Genomic DNA, 22,232 nt, shown 5'->3' on the forward strand with positions numbered 1-22,232 from the left:
TCGGGTCGCGGGGGCAGCAGCTTCAGAAGGGAGGCCCGGACTTCCCTCTGCCCAGCCACTTCTTCCAGCTCCTGCCGGAGAACCCCAAGGCGTTCCCAGGCCAGCTGAGAGACATAGTCCCTCCAGCGTGTCCTTGGTCTTCCCCGAGGCCTCCTTCCGGTGGGACGTGCCCAGAACACCTCACCAGGGAGGCGTCCAGGAGGCATCCTGACCAGATGCCCGAGCCACCTCAACTGGCTCCTCTTGACATGGAGGAGCAGCGGCTCTACTCAGAGTCCCTCCCGGATGACCGAGCTTCTCACCCTATCTCTTCGGCCGTTTGTATCCATGATCTTGTTCTTTCGGTCATGACCCAAAGCTCATGACCATAGATGAGGGTGGGAACGTAGATCGACTGGAAAATCGAGAGCTTCGCCAACTCTTCACCACGACGGACCGGTACAGCGCCCGCTTCACAGTAGACGCTGCCCCAATCCGCCTGTCGATCTCCCGCTCCCTTCTTCCCTCATTCGTGAACAAGATCCCCAGATACTTAAACTCCTCCACTTGAGGCAGGACGACCCCCCCTGACCCGGAGAAGGCACTCTACCCTTTTCTGGCTTTATTTATTTTAAAATCGATTAATGTTTTTATTATCAATCTTGTTGTCTTCGGTTTTATATTTGCCTTGCAGAGGAGCCAAAACCACTGGGTTGTTGAACATTTTGTATCTTCTAGCAAGTTAGGAAAAAAGCATGCTACCCTCAGGAAACAGCTGCACACTGCATGCAGTCTCGGCACACTTGGAGACGGTGCATGCAATCCCAGTTCACACTGCGCAAATTACCTCATCTGCGCTCTGCCGATAAATCTTTTTCTTTCGCTTTAAACTACCGAAAGTATTTTCCAAAATCCCCTGGCAACGCCTCCAAAACTTTTTACAGGCAGAAGACTGAGGCACAGCGGGCTGAGGGAGAGAACGAGGGGAAAATAGAAAGTTGTGAATGCCAAAGGAGAAAGGAATGACCTGCAGTACAGAGAGGGAGATCCCATGCAGTGTTGTTGTAGAAAAGTGATCATCGAAGCCTGGAAGCATCAAAACTTTCCTCTTTTCTTTGAACAGATCGTGTATGTAACTGATGTTGGGTGATGTTTTGTGCAGAGTGCTCCTCACCCTGTGAATAGGCTCAGAGGTCTCCTTCAACATCTCATCTGTCCCAGCAGGGAGGTCGAGCACCTGCACTTGGCTGTCCTCATTGTTCTCAAAGCTAAGGATGAGGTTTACAGCGCCCCCAACAGGTGGGCTGCTGCTCTCCTTCACCAATGTAATGTTTGCTTTGGGAGAATCGCCTCGTTGGCCGATCCTGTTCATGATTTCATACCCATCTTCTGACATTTTCCCTTCGCTTTCTTCGTTACGTTCAGCTGCATTTGTTGTGTCCTCAGACGTCCTGATGGCATGTGATTGTTGGAAGAATTCAGGGTCAGCAACCAAACTCTGTGTGGGAAGACAAAGACGGGCGAAATATTTACGGTGGTGCAAGAAAACCCAGTTTTAGATCTTACAAAGAATTCCAGACTAAGTTTTCAGATTTCTCCGTCATTTATGTTAAAACATAAATACAAAAGTTCCCTATGCATCCAGATGTTTCTACAATAAACAGCAACTATAAGAAAGAATATGGATAAACAAATATGATGTTTGACATGTGAAATGGGATCAAACTCTTATAAATAAGGGTGGTTGATTTGTTTGATTGGGGGCCAAAGTTGCAGTATTTGTTATACATTTTCAGCTGATGCAGTTGTTTTCACATTGCACTGCGTGAAACGAATCAAACCCTTTGAGCAACTTGTTCACCTAATCACCTGTGGTGGCGCGGCATCAAGAACCAATAAAGGAAACAGAAAAATCTCCAAAGAAGACAATGAGAACGTCCTTCTTCATGGGTTTATAGGTTACCATGTGAAGTGTTGACCTCAGGCTGGTACTTGTTTAGCCTTGTTCTTTGCGTAATATTTGGTGGAGTGATGATTCAAAAGAGGTCAAAGTTGATCTGGGAGTCACTCCACCCAGTAATACTGTTCTTGACCAGTTGATTTTGAAGTGTTGGCTGTCTCGAGTAAGGCATGACATAAGAAAGGGGCAACATTGCAGATCTTCATCAGGGTTCATTGCCATCAAAGTGTAAATGTGCTTAGTGAATAGGAAGAGGCCTGACAATTTCAACTGCTTGTAGATGACATACAGGAGTGAAAAAAGTCATGAATACACTTTTAACATAAATTGCAGAAGATGACAAAGTTTATATTCTGCATTCTGTCAGTTAACACAACCAAAATAGAGCAGCAGAAAAACCGCGTTTAAAATAGCCAGTACCAGTTCTTCTCAATGTGTTATTTTACCAGGGTTCTGTATGATTGGAAAAAACAAGGTACAGTTTAACTTTAAATATAAACTGCCAAAAATTTGTGATAAAATGCAAACAGGTGCAATCAGTCAAGCCAAATGAGCAATGTCTATGATAAATAAGCAAATTTCACTTTTTTTTTTATTGACCACATGTCCTAGTAGAGCAGTGAAACTTTAAGTAATTAACTTCTCTTAATCAAATATAAATGCTCCATTGCCCATATAGTTGCATTCATTCAAAGAGCGTTAGGAGTTAGCAATGTTTGCAAGTTCTTGTGCTCAGAAACAGGTTTGGCAGCAGAGAAGCTAGCAAGCTATGTTAGCGTTTATCCTCCATGTTGTGGCTGCGTGCTCTATGCTTCAGATCTCAATGGACACAAAAATGAACTTTGATGGTGTACCAAATATTACAGGCATGTTCTTATTTAAGAGTCACCAGACTAGCTGAGTGAGGTAACTAAATGGGGATGTGCAAAATGCGGTGTGCTCTGAAACAGAGATTTAACAGAGCAGCTTGCAAGCTAGCTAGTTAGCAACTCTTGCATTTAGAAAAGTGCTATAACACAGGTTTTGCTTTTCAGACATTACTAGACTAAACTTTTTGTCCAATTTCCTTTGTTTTGTGGTGAAACTATTACCTGGAAGATCACCTTAATTTCAGCATGGGTAAAATTTAATCACACAAACATGACATGCAAACTGGTCATGTTTGACATATTTTCAAGTAAAATTTCAAGTTTTGTTTTACATTTTAAGTTGTTTGAGATGAAAAACAACCTCATGTGAAATTTTCTCAGCTTGCATATTCTGTCTGCTAGTCTTTTACCAAAATTAAGATAACTAAATTCTAACTTAGCTTTTTTCCCCCCCAACACTTCAAATATTTTTTTACTTTTATCTAATTGCAGGACAAATAGCTTAATTGCAGATCTACTGTATTCAGGGGATCTCAAACTCCAGTCTGAGGACAACTTTTAGATGCGCTCTCCTTCAACACATATGAATCTGATAATTAGATCATTAGGAAGACTCTGCAGAGCCTGACTGCATGCTGAGGTAATTCAGGCATTTGATGGAAGTGTGCTGGACCCGTTTGAAAGCTGGAGACGATCAGCCTACGAGGGCTGGGGTTTGACATCCCCCTATTCATGGCTTTATTGAGCCCGTTTGGGTTTTGTCATAAAAATGGAGGAGGTACTTTTGCTTTTATTTGGACAAACTCCCACCAAGCTGCTAATTTACCTCTTTAAATGAGTTCCACATTGTTGCCTCAGAGTAAATGTTATCATGTGAGGGTTCCTCTCTGTTCTGTTTGTGAAGCCACTGTTGTTTCTGAGCTCTCCAGTGCACTGAGATCCACCCAAGCATGCTCCTCAGTTCCTCCATGCGTTCCTTCACCTGCAACACATTTCCAATTTAGGATCATCATCCACCTCATGTAGACTGTAGTGATTTGGTAGAGTCTATATCTGCTCACCATCTGTGTGAGGTGGTGTTCTTTGTTTAAAAGAGTCTTTGCTTTGGCTGCCAGCTCGTCAAACTCGTTAAACTTTTGCTCGATTTGGATGTCCAGCTCTGCCGCCAGTGGTCGCTGTCCTTCTCTCTTGAGGTGCAGGGCAGTGTCTGAGAAAATGCATGACCTAGTGTCTTCGGTCCATGAGCTGTTCAGAGGGATGCGTAAGAAAAGGAGGTGGTGTTAGGAGACTGGGAACAGTAAGAAACATGAGAATAAGCAGACTCTCCCAGATAGGAAACACATTCGTTGGCCTGTCACACCCAGGAAACCTGCTTTATCCCTAAATTCCCTGCTCCCCCTGAGGCAAGAGCTTGACAGTGAGAACATTCTGTTCTTAAACAAATGTTCCCAAAAAAATGGATTAGAAATTGCAGCTAAGGCGGGGATGTTGACATCCTGCTTACATCATGGCGAGGTAGCTCCTGAAGAAGCCCTGGAGTTCCACAAACTCCTGCAGACGTGATCTGTTGTCCATCACGCTCTTCCCCAGTTCGCTCCAGGCCTGCAGCGTGGACTGGGTCTTCACCTCGAATGTGTACGCTTTCTCCGGACACAGCTCCTTCAGACGCAAAGCCTGGTTCTCCATCTTCTTTACATCCTCCTTCATGATTTCATAGTCAATCTGCAGAAAATCACAGAGAGGTTCTATCATCTCATCAATCCTCCAATCATTCAAACAACCTGGACTGATTGTTCCTCTGACTATGACCTCATCGTCATAGCTCCATGCATATTATTCTATTTGAGGCCCATATGTGGACCATATGGGCCTCCATGTTATAGGTTGCAGTCTTAACCACTTTTTTACTCCATTTTTTGACGACGCTGTAATTAATAGTGTTCAGGGCTCTCTGGGAGCAACGCTTCATGAAGTTTCTCAGCTACAGCAAGCTTCACCAACTCTGAGTTCCTGCATGCCTGTCTGCTGATGCAACAGTTATTTCTGTTCGGGAGATTAGGTCATTTCTGCTCTTCAATCAAATCAAGTCCTGACAGCTGAATGCATGTGTGTTTGTTTTGTGTGTGTGATAAACACAACGTTGGCCAACAAATGAGTCACGCAAAACTCTACAATCCTCGTCTGAAACTCTGCTTACCCGACCAAATTTACCCCCCCAAAACATACACACACACACGCACGCACACGCACGCACACACACACACACACACACAACACACTTTTAGAGTTAGCAGAACAGTGACTCACTGGAGAACAAACAAATAAGTGTAGTGTTTTTATTAAATCTTTGCACGCTCCGTGTGTACGTGTGTGGCCAACATGCACGGCAGCTGATAGGCAAAACTAAACAAGGCACAAAGTGGTGCAAACAGGGCACATTTTTGCTGTAGAGAAGAAAGCGAAGCTGATTTTTCCAAAAATAATTCTGAGTTGTGTAATCAGTGATGAGTCATTTCTCTTTTCTGCATCTTCCTTTGTTACCTCCAGGTGCCCCAGCCTGTCCCGGAGCGGCCCGAAGCCGCAGCGGTCCGGCTCGCACTGCACGGCCATGTCCGTCTCCTTCTCCAGGATCTCCAGGCTCAGCTCCTTGCTGCTGCACAAACACTCCTCCACGCGCACCGCAAGGCTGGCATGCTGGAGCGGCAAGAGGTTCTCATGAGATGGGATCATCATTAAGGTAGTGGACTTTAATGTGTTTTACAACAGGAGCCACGAAACGTAGCACATTTTTTCACATGCCAACCACAAACTTTGGTCTTTTCATTTATTGGGATTTAATTTGCTAACCCAACAGCAAAGTAGTGCTGAAGGAGAAGGACAATGATGCATAGTTTTCAAAATGTTATACGAAGACATTAAAAAATCTATGGCGTAGATTATTCACTTTATGTAGATATCTTTTGCTGAAAGTTTGTTTTTTTAGCATCTCTTAATTTTTCTACATTGGACAGAATAGAGAGGGTCTGAGGAAAGTAGTTTTCTAACATATTTGATTGGGTTTTGGGTCTGGCCTTCACAAAAAAAATATAAAATAGCCTATCTACAGCATGATGCTGCCACTACCATGTTTCACACTGAGGATGGTGTGAACACACTGATCAGGGTAAAACTGATCATTTAAATTGATCTCTTATTGTTTTTCCAGTGCTTTATATATATTTATATTCTAACATGTTGTGGGTCTGTTTGCCTGTCACTTTTCTGCTGTTTTTCCCATTTTGGGACAATGAAGGATATTTCTATAGTATTTTATTTTCAATGGAGAAGTCTGGAATCGTACCTACAACCATCTGATTACAAGACGACTACCACTGAAACACAGCCGATCTGAGGAGCTGGTTACAAATGTATAAAACATCTTTCAGATTATTTCTGTTTCAAAACAGGCCTTCTTTCCAGTTTGCGATTACTCTAATTTGTGTTTTTTTTATAACATAAAATCTTATATGCAAATTTCAGTTTGCTAGTTTAACAAGACTGTAAAAGTTTAAATGGTATGAACACAAATAGTTGTAAAATTATGTCATGGTTTCTCCGTGAACTGATAGTTTTATACATGTGCCAAAAATGAAACAAATCAAACCAAAAGTCCTTATTTTAGGGCAGAGCTCTTAAAACAGCGGTTCTATTACAGATCATAGAATCTGAAAATGATTAAACGCCTATTAAGCTGTAACATTTGGATCTAATCAACAGTATTTAAACCTCTTAAAGCATAAACTTTAAATGTAGCTCCTCAGTTCCTGGTCTAACCTTGCTGAGCAGTTCCTGGATGTCGTGATCGTGGCTTTGTGATCGACCTCTTTCCCTCACAGTGTCGTTCAGCATCTCTACGGCCTCCCGCAGCTCTTCCACAGGGTCGCCCATAGTTTCTATCTGATTGTCTCCAACACCGCTGCTTTGGAGCCCAAGTAACTTAGGGACTGAGGAAATGCCACTATGTAGAGGCTGTTGGACACATGAAAAATGGAGATGTTTCATATCGTGAATATTACTCAAGATAACGTGATAATGTTCGACGTGTAATACCTGATTGAGATTATATTGTCCTCCGATGAGGTCCTGGCTCTCGTCCAGCTCCAAATGCTCCAGAAACTCAGTCAGCATGCGTGTGTCCTGCAGCTTTGAGCTCTGTAGGGTCAGGGCACTGAGCACACAGTGATACCTGTGCAACACAAATCGCACCAACATGGTTTCACCAACAAGCTGCTCCTATGCGCTCATCCACGCTCAGAAGAACCACATAAAAGACACAGAGGTCAGCTCACAGGATGATTGTTTCAAGGCTCCAGCGCTGCTTATTTTATCAATATATCATGTGAGCATATCCAGTACCTTACAGAAACAAAGCTTGCATGTGCTATGATGGAGGGATTTGCTTTTTCTAGAATAAATTAGCCTTAAATCTCTTTTTTCTTTTAGCATTAAATAATGACATCAGCCCAGGTGTTCCACAGCTGCTTAGTGTCTCTGCAGAACGCTTCACACTTTTCTTTTATTGCAGCAGCTTAGCCTTGCATAGCTGTAAAGCACAGAATAACACTTATCCTATAATTATTGTAAGACAGTTTGACACTGTTGCTCTTAAGGTTATAACTAAAACTTTCGTTTCTATGTTTTCTTTCATTTAACGTCTTTCTCACTGCCATGGCGAGAAGATAAACCTTGGATGATGTCTAGTTTTTTATCTTCTTGTAGCCATTTGCTCGTTTTTAAGAATTGATACACATTTGGCTTATTTAATGATGGGCATGTTCTCTTGTTTTTATCAGTTTTAAGAGAGGCCTATGTATCACATTCTATAATAAAAGTTACTAGATAGCTTGATCAATTAAAAAATATGTATAAATTTAAAGAATGGTTCAATTGCTTTTGTTTTGCAATGATTGTAGGGCCTTTCTAAATATTTTAGAGCAAGATTATCCCACTGCAATTACAAAATAATTTGTTTTACGGCTTTTACACAGCTGGATGAGAGGTGCAGATAAGGATAATCCTGTATCTGCACCGTTGGTCTCCTGGACTAAACAAGCGGCCCGATCCAACACTCACACCCTGGAAACACCTAAACTGAGACATTTGCATGCTTTCATTTTCTTTGCTCAGGCTGGCGCACTTTTTTCCAGAGTCTGACCTTCTGTTTATGGACACAGGTACTTCCAGAAAGCCTGTCAACATAGTTAGGTTATACTGTGAGCCTCATTGACAGGCTGTCCTTCAAACTACTGCCAAAGCGTAAGGCAACCCGTCACAAACTAAGTGGTTGACTCATAAGAACAAGCTGAAGTTATGGAGCAGATCTTCCAACATGCTACTTGATACACAATTAATGAGAGCATGGAGAATTTTTTATTTATTTTTGCCAATCTGGATAAAGTTTCAGGCTATGAGAACTGTGGGTAGGTATATTTTCTTTTTTGGTCTATAGGGCAACATTATTTGTCTTGCGCTTAAACTGGGGAGTTTTATGAATAAATCCTTCCATGTTGAATTACAAACATGGCAAACCCCAACCTGTGATGTCTTGGAAACACTGACATGCTGTATTTTCTGTGACTGGCAGAAACTGCCAGCATTATTCATCCCTGATGGGTTCAAATCCATAACATGAATCTTCCATGATGACAAACGGCGGGCAGCTCACCTCGACCCCTGTAAAACTTACTTTCTCTCCAACTCCTCCATGCGCGCTGCCAATCCCCGTGTGTGGGGGTGACTGTGGCCGTGAAGGCGATCCACCTCCTGCCTCAGAGCGCTGAGCTCCACGCTGCGAGCTGCCACCTCTTTCTCCAGCAGGCAGCTCTCCCTCTCGGCCCGGCTCATGGTTTCGGGGTCGCCGGCGATGGCGGACGCCTTCATGGAAAGCTCCACGGACTCCAGCCAGGCCTCCAGGCTGCCGAGGGCTTGGAGCACTTTCACCACCTTAGCCAAACAGAAGCAGAGGAAATGTTGAAAATGTGTGCAGAATAGCATTTGTCAAGATGGAGAGGCTTTCTTTCTTAAACATTTAAGAGATTTAGTACACAATGAAATAAAAATAAGTCAGAGTTGAAAGAAGAAGAACGCAACAGCATCAGTAATTATATGTTTTATAATAGCAGGCTTCTTATTTGAAGCAAAGCTCTAAATTAGATTTAACCCATAATCAAATTAAAGTATTTATATCTCTCTAACTATATTCCATTTTATTACGTTTCAGCCACAAACCTCAGTGTACATTATTGGGATTTTATGGCATCACAAAGTGCTGCATAATTGTGAAGAGATACAGAAAATATCATGGTTATAAAAATTGTACACAAATGAAAACGTGAAAAGTGTGCCATGCGTTTGTTTCAGTCCCCTTTAATTTCCTGCCCTTAAATAAAATCACAGATTACTGAGTAAAAAGAGTCCATTAGTGTGTAATTTAACCGTATCCAGGCAGCTGTCCTGTGAAAGCCGCAGAGGTTTAGTGAACAAACAGAACCAGAGCTGGAAAAACTCAAAATCTTACAGAGTATTTTCTATTTTCTAGTGCAAACATCTTAGGATGTCTGAAATAAAGCAAAGCTAACTTACATGTAACCTTTCATTAAGATATAGAAAAGATAAATAGAGCTTAATAGAAGGCAATACTTGGAGAAAACCTGCTAGAAGCTCTAGCAGCCTAAAGACTGGGGCCCAGAAACGTGTGACGCAACCCAGAACTACAATGGAGTCGGACTGAAGCGTGTGTTCAGAATGGTCCAGTCAAAGTTCAGACTTAGATCCAATGAGGAATCCAAGTTTAAAGATGGAATTTGCAGAGAAGAACTGTTAAAAATTTCAGTCAAGATTTGCATTATTGGTAAATGCTACAAAGTGTTGGCTCAAAAGGATGGGGGCTGGATACAGATGTATGCCACACTTTTCAGATTTATTTTCTAAGGAAGTCTGAAAACTATGTTTCAATTTATACACTTGTGCTGAATCCTAATGAAAACATGCAAGTTTGTGGTTGGGACCTCACAAAATCTGAAAAAAGTTCAAGCAGTAACTATAATTTTTCAGTGTACTTTATAAACGGTTGTAAATAGGAATGCGAACAATTGAATTTCGACTAATTGTTGATAAATGTTTATTAAAATAAAATTAGTTCCAATTGATTCGTTAATAATGTGTGCTATGACCTTGTTTTATTGTTGTACTTTGGCCGCCATCCAGCAGAGGGCGCCGCTAATCATACTTAAACAGAGTCAGTTGAAACAGGTATAAAGATGGCGGCCATACCAGATCGAGAAAGAGAAACAATCCAAAAAAAAAAAATCCAGTTGGGGATGCAAAGCGCACTTTATGTGGTTCTGTTTTAACATAAAAACACCCGACAAGCTCCTTGGGTTAGCAATATAACTTATAGCATCATTTCAGCCAATCTGCATTATTCTTTTTAACTTTTATTTTTTTTATCCAGCAGCCTAAGAGGTTCCCGTTTTGTTCTATATGTCTCAGTTTAATAAATATGAGAAAACAACAGCTGAAACAAAACAATGTTAAAATTTAAAAGAAGATTAAGAAAATGTTCGGTTATGAATTAATTTAATTGACTGATGATCTGAATACATTTTAGATTAACTCATTAATCTTGGGTCATAACTTGGATCCCTATTTGTTAGCATACCTATCTGAATCAGCACCAAACGGTGGTAGAACCGATCCAGAATAATCTGTCCTGACGGTAAATCTTCCTAGAATAGCATGACCTCAGAGAACAATCTGTTCAAGAATTATTAAAAAAATGAATCTCACTCTGAAGCCCAGCTTCTCGGAGGCCTGCAGAAACACAGCATTCCTCTGGTGCCTCCTCCTCAGTTCTTCCCACAGGACTTCCAGCTGGCTGAGGAACTCCTCAATCCTCGCGCTGCCTGGGTGCTGTGCACGGACCAGCCCGTGACCCTCCTGAGGAAGGCGTTTTCAACACATGAGTGCAGGTGATAACTCAGAAACCTTCTCACACCAGATGTCAGAACGTCGATTAAAGATCTGCAAAGATTCTGCACGTTTCCATTCAGCGGCTGCTCAGGCGTTAAAATGCCTCCGTTTACCCTTTTGACCACCTCCATCCTGGCTCTGTTGTTGAGGATTTCTTGTTCGAGGGCCTGTTGAAACCTTCTGGCAGCCTCCAGTCCCTCGGAGCTCGCTATCGAACACACCTGTGTTGCCACGGAAACGTTGTCTTTCAGCCAGGACAAAGTCTGAGGAGGAAAGCAGAGAGAAGAGGGTTGGATGGTGAAAAACAAAATACAAAAAAAAAAGACAACAAAACACACAACCTGTAACTTGGCTACCAAAACAACAAAAAACAAAGTTACTATGGGTTTTTTTTTGTCTTTTTCACTTTTATACCACTCTGGCTTCCTCCTATATTTCAAAAACATGACTTTAATTTGCTCTTAGGTGTGAGTTGTGTGGCTCTGTGATGGACTAGCGACCTTTCCACCGTGTACCTTGCCTCTTGCCCAGTGACGGCTGGAAATAGTCATCAGCAAGGTCAAATATATAGATGACTGGATGACTGTCCTGTAAACATTACAGAGAAATTAAGCTTCCTACTGATGGGTTTAGTACTGGAAATGACTAACATGGAGCTCTGCACTGGCTACTTCAATCATGAGACACCGGGGATTGGTTTTCTTTATTGCTTATGTTTGAAAAGTATTGCCTCTTATGTTTCTGTCTTTATTGTCATCTGACTCTGGCAATTTAGATTTATTCTTAAAAGGAAGTTTTTTACTTCTTGTTTTCGTCTTCCTGTGAATTTTAGGTTGTTTTGTTGTGTCCGTCTTTACTGGTTTGGTTTGCAGCTCCTCTGTGCTTCGCTCAGTTTTCTTTGTGTTTACAGTTCTCTCTGTGTTTGGCTGAACTGAATCCCCCTGTTATTCTCCACTGCGTCTCTCCCTGTGATTCAACTTTGTTATTTAGAAATCTAAACACTTTTATGACCGTCTGCCTCTACGTTTGGGTTTTTACAAACCAAATTATAATAACATGTATTAGAATTTATTTTAGGGTGTTTTTACTGTATTAAAAGTATTAATGGCTTTAATCCAATCTGCTTCAGATATTCAGAGAAAGGCCATCTGTTGGTTATTAAAAGTGCGATTTATAGTGAGGAGTCATTCTTTTATTACAACTTTCTTATTTAAAGTTGTCTTATTTTATTATGATCATAGTTATATGTCTTTTAATCTTGTTTTCAGCATTATTTTCATTTCATAGTGAATTAATTATCTTTCTAGCATTATTTATTTGGCTTATGGTGAAAAGTTGGTGTTTCTTTGCTGCTTACATTTGTCTGGTGTTTCTTAGTTCAAACTTTTTTCGTGACATTTCATTCTAGCTGTCCGATAATAATGTTTCGCTGTAACTGGTTGTCAACCAATCAATTTAAATATATCTCACATTTCCAGTGAGCAAAATAAATATTAGCTGAGGCAAGAATCTAAGATTAGAGCACTTTCTAAATCAACAAGTCTCATTTTATGCATGCATGACAACTAATCAAAAAACTGTGCAATCAGCTCTGATGCGTAGAAGCAGTAATTATATGGTGTTGGGATTTGTATGAAGGCAGTTGGAGAAATACATTTTTAGCTGCATCTGAGAGAAATCTGATCACCTTGTCTGCAGACAAAGTGAACTTCTGGAGCTGCAGGTGAAGCTGTGGGTGGCCTCGGTGGCCGGCGGGAAGCCTGGGCTCCTCTCTCAGCTTTCTGCTGCAAAGAAAACACAGATGCGTGACTCCACTTATGGTTAACTTCACATAAAGACATTTCCTTGTGTCATCAAGAGAGAAGTCAAGCACAACAGTCACCTTAGTTCATGTCTGCTGATGGCTTCGTTTACACCGAGTGAGTCATTTCCCTCTGGTGAAGAGCTGTGGTTCACTGATTGTTGGTCGTCTTGTTGGCTGCTCTGAGTTTGGCTGTGGTCGTCAACGATACTCTGCGGACAAAAGAGTCAAACTTTCTGTTACCAGAAAATCTCAAAGAGCAAAACCTGATTAAAAAAATTCATGAAACAAAAATAATTTACATCTCTGCCAGTCTGGAAAGTTTTATAAAACCATTTCCAGGGCTTTGGGCCCACAGTGAGAGTCATTATCCTCTAAGGTAGGAATCATAGAACAATGACGAAGCTTTTCCTATTGCGTAAGGAACATCTAAAACATCCTGATGACCCTCAACTTTTACGATGACGTTCTGTGGACTGATGAGACAAAAGTGAAACTTTTTGGAAGGTGTTTGTCCCGTTACATCTGGTATAAGGCTAAATATATTTTAGAAGAACATTTAAGTGCCAGAGCAATAAAAGCTGCTCTCTACGACAAATTCCTGAGGGAGAATGTTTGGGCAAACACACTTGGGAAGTCCATTTTTTAATGTTTAAAAAAGTTTTGAAGTGACATAGTCAAAGTCTGGTTCCAAAAATCTAGATGCTGATGCCCCAAAATCCTCCAGTCTAGCTGAATTAACACAATTCTGCAAACAAGAATGGATCAAATTTTCTCCACTGAGATACAAAAACTTATTTCCAGTTAAAACAAACACATCCATATAGTTGTTGGCGAGTTGTTTGGGTAGATATTCCCTTCTCATTAATTAGGTCACAACATGTAAACAACATTTTGTGTTTACTGGGGTTATTTTTATCTGATAGTAAAATTTATTTGTTGGCCTGGAACATTAAGAGTGATTAAAACGTAAAAATGGAGAGGGAAAATACTTTTTCACGGCTGCTAAATAATTACTAAAGGCTTCAACAAATTCACATAGCAGGAATATTATATTCTCTTCCAGCTTCAGAGAAGTGTTTCTGATTGCTAAAGTAAATTTCATAACGTTGCTGAAGGCTGTGCAGGAAAATAAATCTCTCAAACAGTACATTAAGAAGTAATTGTTGCTCTATTGATCATTGATCTTTATTAGCTTCCCTCTCTATCCTCTGCAGGGCTCCCGTTTGCCATTTTTGAATGAAATTATATTATGAATGAAACCAAATTAGCAAACATGCACGGTGCTGCTGTGATGATGTAAAAGAGGCACTGCAGATGAAACAGATCGTGTCCATCTGTGAAACACGCAGCTGTGTTTATTCAGCATTAAGCGATTTCCATAACCGGTCACTGTTACAGCTGTGCAGGCGAGTTTTGAACAAGGTCAGTGCCGTGGTCACAGCCTCCACATGCAGGAAGACATCACCAGCCACTGAACCACTTTTACAGCCATCTCTGTGTGTTTAGGTTGACCAGGGATCTCCACTGGACTTTTTAATGAGACCTCCATGTTTCTCTAGTTCAGAACGGACTTATTGTTGGAGCAGAAGAAAACCTAAAACTGAGAATCTAAAATTTTTACTAAGTGCTCTGGGAGCAATTTTGACTTATACAAACATACTTCTTTTCACTTTTATTCAGTTCTGTTGAAACAAGCTGTTGTGGTAGGATGTGGTTTATTACTTTGGAGCTAATTCCTAATTTTGAACCAAGAACCTTATTTCTGTGAGTGACGGCAATAAGAAAAAATCCATCGAACTGCCTCTTATTGTCTCTATTTAAAGCAACTGTAGCAATTTTTAATTATTTGCACATTTAACATTGGCTATCATATTTAAATATCGTTTTTTTATGGCTTATATTGATTACTGAGGGATATACATAAAGTAAAATGCACTTCTAATTCTAGAATATTTTTTATTTGGTTGGGAAGTTTGGGCCTGAGCTTATTTTTAAATTATTGCATGAACAATATATGTTTTTTAAATTAACTAAATAATTTTAAAATGCATTGCAGATTTTTATTTTTCACATGAGCTTCAATGTTATCAGATAAAATAGACAAATCATTTTTGAAATACATTTCTCAGTCATTTATTGGGCACATCACTTTTCCTTGATTTCAAGATGCAAATTACTTATTGTATAAATGAGACCTAAACTGTAACTATTTTGATCTAAATATATTTTTCAGAATATATTGATCATTTAATCTCATAAAACCAAACAAACTGAGACTTAAGTTCATGATTTGTTCCTGTTTAATGCACCTTCAGTGAACATAGTTGGTCGCCATCATTTTTACAGTCTGTTCTAAAAATAACCATTTCAAAAAACAATGAATGACTTTGTCTTATTATTTATTTGTTATATTTTTCGTCATGTTCACAGATTTATATATATATATATATATATATATATATATATATATGAAGATTTATTCAGAGCAAAAAAAGTCCAAAAATGATGTTAAATATATATATATATATATATATATATATATATATATATATATATATATATATGACTACAGGATGTAATCAGGTCATTTATTTGCAGAGAACTAACAAATTATTACATTTATTTAATATCAACTATCAGTTTCTCAAAGCAACATGGTTGCTTCTCTCTTTCCTTGTTCGTAGTGGCTTCTGCTCAAAAACAAGTGATTATCTGCTAAGTGATTTGCATCATTGTAGTAGTACTACTGATATGTAACAGTAAACCTAATCATGTCTCATTATAGCTCACCATTTCCTCTCTCTGTAATGTTTCTTATCTGTTTTCTGCTGATCCTTTCCACCTCAGAGTGTCTAACCGTCCTGCGCTCCGAGGTGATGTCAGCCAAGAACTATCATTTTGCGCCGAGCCCATCTGGTCTGCAGCCGCGGCATCTGGCCGCAATTAGTCGGAGAAACAGACGATAGCCATGTTTACCTCCAGAAACAAGAGGCCGTAACTACCGCTAACACAAAGACAATGATGTATGGACTACTGAGTGAGGCATGTTCTCATAGGTACAGAGACGATAAGACTGGGGCAGTTTACCATTCATCTTTCAAGAAAGACCAATTTACGTGAAAAAACGTCATGGATATTTGGGCTGAACCGTGAGAGAGAGTCATGCGATGACAGTTTCAGTCGTGATAAATCCACATTTCCCTCCGTCCTCTTTATCTCTGTGACCTTTGGCATCTTAAAAACCACCATCTGTGTGAGGTGTGGGCATCTGTAGCGCCATCCAGCAGGCTGGATCTTTTGTTGGCACTTGAAGTGTGAATTCCTCACACTTGGATTAAAACATAACCAAGAAATATCACAATCCTAGCAGTTCCTCTGAGATACTGATGACTGCACACACTGATGCTAGGCTAACAATAAATTGTAATGTCACACAGAATACCTGAAAAGTAGGGATGGGCAATATGGACTTAAAGTTGTGTCCCAATATTTTGTGATACTCGTGATATAGATAAAAGAAATATTTATTTCTTATTTTTTATGTAGCTGTACAGCTGTGACTGAATGGTACAGCAATTATAGCCCCACAAACACAAAAGATACCCATTTATAATATGCTTCTTTAAGACTCCAGTTACATAAAGAAGTCTGGTTTGTATCACTTAAATGCACACTGTAACTAGATTTAATCATATTTTTAAATTTACTGATATTTATTGATAAGAAGATATATAAAAATAGCAAAAATAATCTTAAAAATACAGACAGTTTTAAGGATTTCCAAATATTTATTGGAATTTATCATGACGACAAATCAAAATCTAATAAGAAATGTACCTCGATAAATGATAAACGATACGATACGATAAATGCCCAACCCTACTAAAAAGCATAAATTGGGATGGATGGATGGATGGCAAGAAAAGACAGAGAAACAGATAGAATTATGGGTAGATGTATCCAATTTTTTTTAAAATGTGATGGAGAATAGAGTCTGTAAACAAATATCTTTCCATACTTATCCAGATCTGTACAATACTCACATAACCCCAACACAAATTTAATATTTTTCCTGTCTGCATATTGGAACATGTTTTATGGATGATAAATAAATAAAATAAAAGCATACAATTCAAAAACTTCTTCACTTGCACCCGTTTACAGTGATGGTGTTGGATTTTGACAACACAGGGCTTTATTAAGAATGTTTTTTTTTTCAATCTCTTCCATAAATAGAAACACAGCATCCCAGAAGATCCCATCTCCCAGTTAAGGAAAGACTGGAGCCGGACCAGAACACGCCCAAACTGAATTTAATAATTCTTCCACCTTCTACTGGATGTTTTCTCTCATGACAACATGAAACGAACATCTGCCAAACTTTAGAAGCGCGCTTCTGGCTAACTTTGTCCAAAGGGTCTCTTTCCTTTTCTTCTAAGTAGCTCAAATCGTGAACGTAAAAAACTAAAAATACACATAATTACTGGTTTTTGACATACCGCATCGTTTTCCGATACTTATTTTTTCAAAAGAAGCCAAGAGTATTTCCTTGTAGGTTTATGAGCAGCTCTTGGGTTACTGTAGGAGCACGCACATGTTCAATAAAGCTTCGAGAAACCTCGTGCTCAAAAAGCAACCCAGCAGTGAATCCCAGACATTTTATTCATATGGCGTTAATAAATGACTGTATTTATGACATAATGGATATATAGGTGACTTTAAATAGGATTTGGAGCTGAATAGAAAGACCTATTTACCCTGGCGCTCTGTTTAACCGTACAGAACTTGATATTTTCAGTGGAAACTTAAAGAAATCCTGCGCCAGGATAAACGACATCCTAAAAGCTCTTCCTATGACTTTCACAGGGCAGCAGCATCAGAGACAACCCCAGACTTGGATTTTATTTGTCAGATTAAGGATAAGGCTAGCAGAAACCAAGCAAAATTATATGGTGCTCTCCAACATGCAGGAGTTTCAGAGCCAGAAGAAGAATCAGTTCTGACTGCATGTGATGAAGGGATGGCTCTAAACTGGATCGTCACAAGGTGATTTTAAGTGCAATTAAGCTGCTGGAAGGGATGGAAAACCAGCAGCGTGTTTGTTGCCAAAACCAGAAGTCGCAGCCCGGCTCATTTGTCGGACTTTATTTTGGAAAAACCTTGCCTAAGCTGTAAATCCGGCATTTTCCAAACAAAAAGACAAAGTGAGTCATTTACTGCAGCCACAGATCTTATCTCCTGCCACTACTCACTCTGCTGCCTTTCAGACGGTTCTGCTCCTCCTTCACCTCTTTTCCCATGATCCCATGTGTCTCAGATCCCATGATGCATTGGGCTTCTCGCTCTGGAGTCAGGAGGTCAGCCTCTTCCCTGGTGAAAGTGGAGCCGGAGAGGGAGTTTGTCGTCCTGTCGCTCCTGCAGGCGGAGCAGGAGGTTACTTTGGCGCTGACAGCTGGACCTCAGAGACCAGCGCTGAACTCCAGTTAAGGCTCTGAGGTTTTCTACCACTGTTTGTTTTATTCCACTTAAATAGTTAAAACTAGAGCTGATAGAACAGCTGAAATGATGTAGAGTTGGGAGCAAAAGATAGGCCACTCTCATGGGAGGCTGCGTCTGAGAAATGTTTGGACGGCAGGATGTCAGGAATCTGGACACGTCTGCTTTTTTTCATAAGAAGTAACTTGTTATTTTCCTTTCCTTTACTTTGTTTCTTTTACACTCATTTGCTCCCTTTCTACACATTTGTCACATTTTATTTCCTTTGTTCACATTCCTTTGGATTGGTTCCCTTTCTTGTCAGTAGCTGTTTCCATTGGCCACACAATTGAGCAGTTTGACGTTTTAAAAATAAATTTGCTTAATGGAAATACGACAGTTTCGACAGTAAAAGGTTTTGGCACAAGGTCGATTTTTTTGGAAGTATCAACATTGGTTTATTTTGCAAAACATTTTTTCACATCACACGAGTCACATGATCAACAACTTGATGTTGCCACTGGCACAAACCACAAAGAAGACGACGACACGGAGTAGTTGGAGGATCATGTTTTTAAAGGCTTATTGCATGAACAAATTTATTCACGTGTGATTTGAATTGCGTTTCTTACTTAATGGAAACATTGCAATTGCGAACTTGTAGGGGGGTTTATATTAGCAGAATAACATTAGAGTTTTGTGCACGTTTGCAATAAAGGCTCAGCCAGTTGCTTCTGTTGTTCACTTGTTTAGTTTCCTTTTATTTCTTTTCATTTTGTTTCTTTTCTTCACTTGCACGTCCTTTCCCTCCATAAGCAATCCCAATCAATCACTATGTCCATTTTGTCAATGAAACATTTTTGTTCCAGAATGAAATAACACTTCTTGTAATGTTTCCTTCTGCTATAAACAACAGATTCATTTATCTAACGCTAAGACAAACTGCTACTACTTCTAAAGAATATTAGCTTATTGTACATGCAGCGCCACTGTAACAAAATCCAGCTGACATCGGTGAAAAACAAAACAAAGAGAGTCATTATTACTTGTTGGAGATTTTTTTTTCTGATAGGTTAAACTCTCAGTGATGTAACAGTCTGGATACAAACTGTACGCTATTAAACAAACAAATAATGACTCCATAAAGTTACAAAATATTCTTGTTAATGTTTTTTTTCATCTCAGGTTCAGCAAATTGACCGACTGAGATGATGTCACTGTTTTAATGGTGAGAACAAAGCAAATCAGTTTAGCAGAGTTGACGTAATGCGTCTATCACGTAGATCCATCTTCCAAATCATTACAGAAGTTTGCAGCTTTTCACCCCAACGTGTAGAACACACTTCATCCTCACCGGTGACGTACCTTATATCCCTCTGGAGGAGCGCCCAGCAGTCTTTCACTTCGGCCTGCTTCTTTGTGACGCCGGCAGCCAGGCCGGGGTGCAGTTTGGGCAGCTGAGACACGCTCACATCCAGCATCTACCGAACACAGGCCTGCAGTTAGGCGGAGGCGGCTTCTTGAGCAGCATGCAGGATGGGAAAAACTCTGTTCTTACCATGATTTGACCGGCAATGTCGCGGATTTCTCTGTCGCCAAAGGTGTCCAGGTCTTTGGATGCAGGCATGCTTCTCCGCTGTAGGGGAGTATATGTTCTAATTGTCATCATTGGATTATTATTTTTTTACTTATCTTGTATTTAGCTTTTAAACTTGTTGCATTTATTGATGGCATCGTTTCTGCTTTGTCTTACATTTCTTGTTTATTGACCTCATATTTCCAGAACTTTGTATGATTTCAGAATAATGTGACACATTGACGGTTGGTGTGAAAAATACACATTGCAGCATTTATATCATGTAGAAAGACTAAACTCATAAGTTAATTTCTTGTTGGAAATGGAAACTCAAAGTTTCTAGGTGGTTTTTCCGGGTTGCAAAAATCAATCAGTCAGGTTTTATTTGTATAGCGCCTTTTAGCAACAAGGAATTTCACAGTGCTTTACATCATAAAAACACAAAGTCATAAAACACACAGTCAACAACATGACATTTTACCATCTTTACACATCACATCATTGATTAATGAGTCATGATTATGTTTCAAAAGCAACTTTTGAAACCCAAACTGCTGGGTTTGTAATCTAGATATAAAGGAACTCTGTGTTTCAGCAGTTTTGCAGTTTTCTGGAAGTTTGTTCCAGATTTGTGGTGCATAAAAGCTGAATGCTGCTTCTCTATGTTTGGTTCTGGTTCTGGTTCTGGGGATGCAGAGCAGACCAGAGCCAGAAGACCTGAGAGGTCTGGAAAGTTGATACAACAACAGCAGACCTTTAATGTATTATGGTGTTAATCTGTTCAGTGATTTATAAACTAACATCAGTATTTTAAAGTCTATTCTCTGAGCTACAGGGAGCCAGTGTAGGGACTTTAGAACTGGTGTTATGTGCTCCATCTTCCTGGTTTTAGTCAGAACGCCAGCAGCAGTGTTCTGGACCAGATGTAATCGATGCGACTGCAGATAAACGCATGGATGAGTTTCTCTAGATCTTGCTGAGACTTTAGTCCTCTAATCTAAAATATTCCCATTACATGTGTGCAAAGCGCGCAGACGTGTATATAAGCAAGATCATTTCCTTTGTTAGTTAGAAGTTCGATAAACTGCTCTAGTACTTCTCCTCGATCAAGTAAAAATCCTTGAAACGAACATTTGTATCTGCCTCTGTTTTGATTCTGCTTTAATGCCAATTCTTGAAACATCTCCTAAAACAGAGAGTTAATAAGAAGCTCTCAGAACATAACTATGATTTAGTATTGGGCTTTCTGTCACTTTACCATGTTGTTTATAGCATCCAGAGTATTATCAGCCTGCTGGTAAAAAGACGACATCTCCAGCGCGACCTGAAGGTTCTCATGGTAGTTTTTCAGGTACGACTGGACCTTCAGCCACCTGCATGAAGAAGATTACGCCTCGTGGTTTCAGCCTGAAGATGTTACATGAAGCATTTACGTTTTGCGTAAAGCACAGAGCATACATTTTATTGATGTGTTTCTTCCTGATGGTGATGTTTTTGCCATCTGCCTTCCCCAGTTTCTCCAGCTTCAGGGCCAAGTTGTTGATCTCCTCATGCAGGTTTCTGTGGAGCTGCTCATCCTGTCGCAAAAAGAGCAGAGACTTTAGTTTCCCTTCCTGAATGTCCTGAAGGTCTGTTTATAATCAGACAGGGGACACTGATAAATAAGGCTGTTACCATCTGAGAATGCATTGTTTAACTGGTACAAAGCTTTTGTCAGTGTAAGTTATGCATTGTTTTAAATCCATTTTTACAAGTCTGACCTGTTTGAGATCAAGAATTCTCCTGGTGAGCTGCATTTTGTCAACATTTTCCCCCAGGACACTCACCAGAGACTGCTCCTCTTCCTTCTGTCACACAGAAAGTTACTGTTTATAGAAGTGGTTTTTGCAAGAAACCCAACAATCATTTATTTTCAGACGCACAGTGGCAAGAAAAAATAAAAAAAACATTACTTATGCAACAAGGAAGATATAAAACAGAGTTCTGGTCAGAGCTTCGCATTCGGTCATCCCACAGGCATGGATGTTACATTAGCTTCAGGGAAGGGGCTCCAAAGTGCAGCGTTGAGTTCATTAGAGGCCACTGGAGGGATTTTGTTCAAATTTGAAACAACTGTTTTTTGCAAACGGACACTTTTTCAAAATATTTTAAAATGGTATTTTTACTGACGCATTACAATCTTCTTGGTTATTTCTCTTTAAACTTCATAGAACCAAAAATATACCAGAGCTTTACTCAGAAACAGACTTGAGCACATCCATTAAATTTGATTAAATGTAGCAAATGTTTTCAAAGAAAGAGACACCGACACCTTCTTGCCCAAGACAATGGAGAACAGAACCTTCTTTTGATTGAGTAAATGTGTGAAACGGTTTTTATAATCAGACTATTGTTTAGTTTTATTAAAATGTTTATTGTTGAGAAGTCAAGGATGGGACATGTTTTAAACCCCTTTCCCCCAAATTTTTTTTATTTTTTTGTGGTTCATCTGTATTTTCAACTTGAAAATTTGGCGAAATGTTGTCTAAAAAAACATGTGGGCTCAAAATAACTGAGGTT

General features: G+C 39.8%; 1 protein-coding gene across 9 annotated transcripts in view; it reads right to left on the reverse strand.

Annotated features, from left to right (window-relative positions):
* mymx (myomixer) overlaps positions 1-22,232 on the reverse strand; it is a 42,802-nt gene that overhangs the window by 10,646 nt on the left and 9,924 nt on the right. For 5 of the 9 annotated variants that reach the window (XM_081616201.1, XM_081616204.1, XM_081616198.1 and 2 more), the window contains 19 exons: positions 21,434-21,520; positions 21,132-21,250; positions 20,932-21,046; positions 19,656-19,733; positions 19,463-19,578; positions 17,875-18,037; positions 12,701-12,831; positions 12,506-12,602; positions 10,932-11,081; positions 10,636-10,785; positions 8,534-8,790; positions 6,898-7,033; positions 6,622-6,816; positions 5,350-5,502; positions 4,313-4,530; positions 3,870-4,053; positions 3,635-3,790; positions 1,154-1,477; positions 827-946 (listed from right to left, as the gene is read on the reverse strand). In XM_081616201.1, the coding sequence (XP_081472327.1) occupies positions 827-946; positions 1,154-1,477; positions 3,635-3,790; positions 3,870-4,053; positions 4,313-4,530; positions 5,350-5,502; positions 6,622-6,816; positions 6,898-7,033; positions 8,534-8,790; positions 10,636-10,785; positions 10,932-11,081; positions 12,506-12,602; positions 12,701-12,831; positions 17,875-18,037; positions 19,463-19,578; positions 19,656-19,733; positions 20,932-21,046; positions 21,132-21,250; positions 21,434-21,520 (2,949 nt within the window). The remainder of the gene's footprint in view (positions 1-826; positions 947-1,153; positions 1,478-3,634; positions 3,791-3,869; positions 4,054-4,312; positions 4,531-5,349; positions 5,503-6,621; positions 6,817-6,897; positions 7,034-8,533; positions 8,791-10,635; positions 10,786-10,931; positions 11,082-12,505; positions 12,603-12,700; positions 12,832-17,874; positions 18,038-19,462; positions 19,579-19,655; positions 19,734-20,931; positions 21,047-21,131; positions 21,251-21,433; positions 21,521-22,232) is intronic. The other 4 variants (XM_081616203.1, XM_081616202.1, XM_081616199.1 and 1 more) reach the window with 4 other exon arrangements.

Source organism: Poecilia reticulata, chromosome 15, assembly GCF_904066995.2.
Source record: "Poecilia reticulata chromosome 15, P_reticulata-male-v2, whole genome shotgun sequence".
NCBI classification, from domain to species: Eukaryota; Metazoa; Chordata; class Actinopteri; order Cyprinodontiformes; family Poeciliidae; genus Poecilia; species Poecilia reticulata.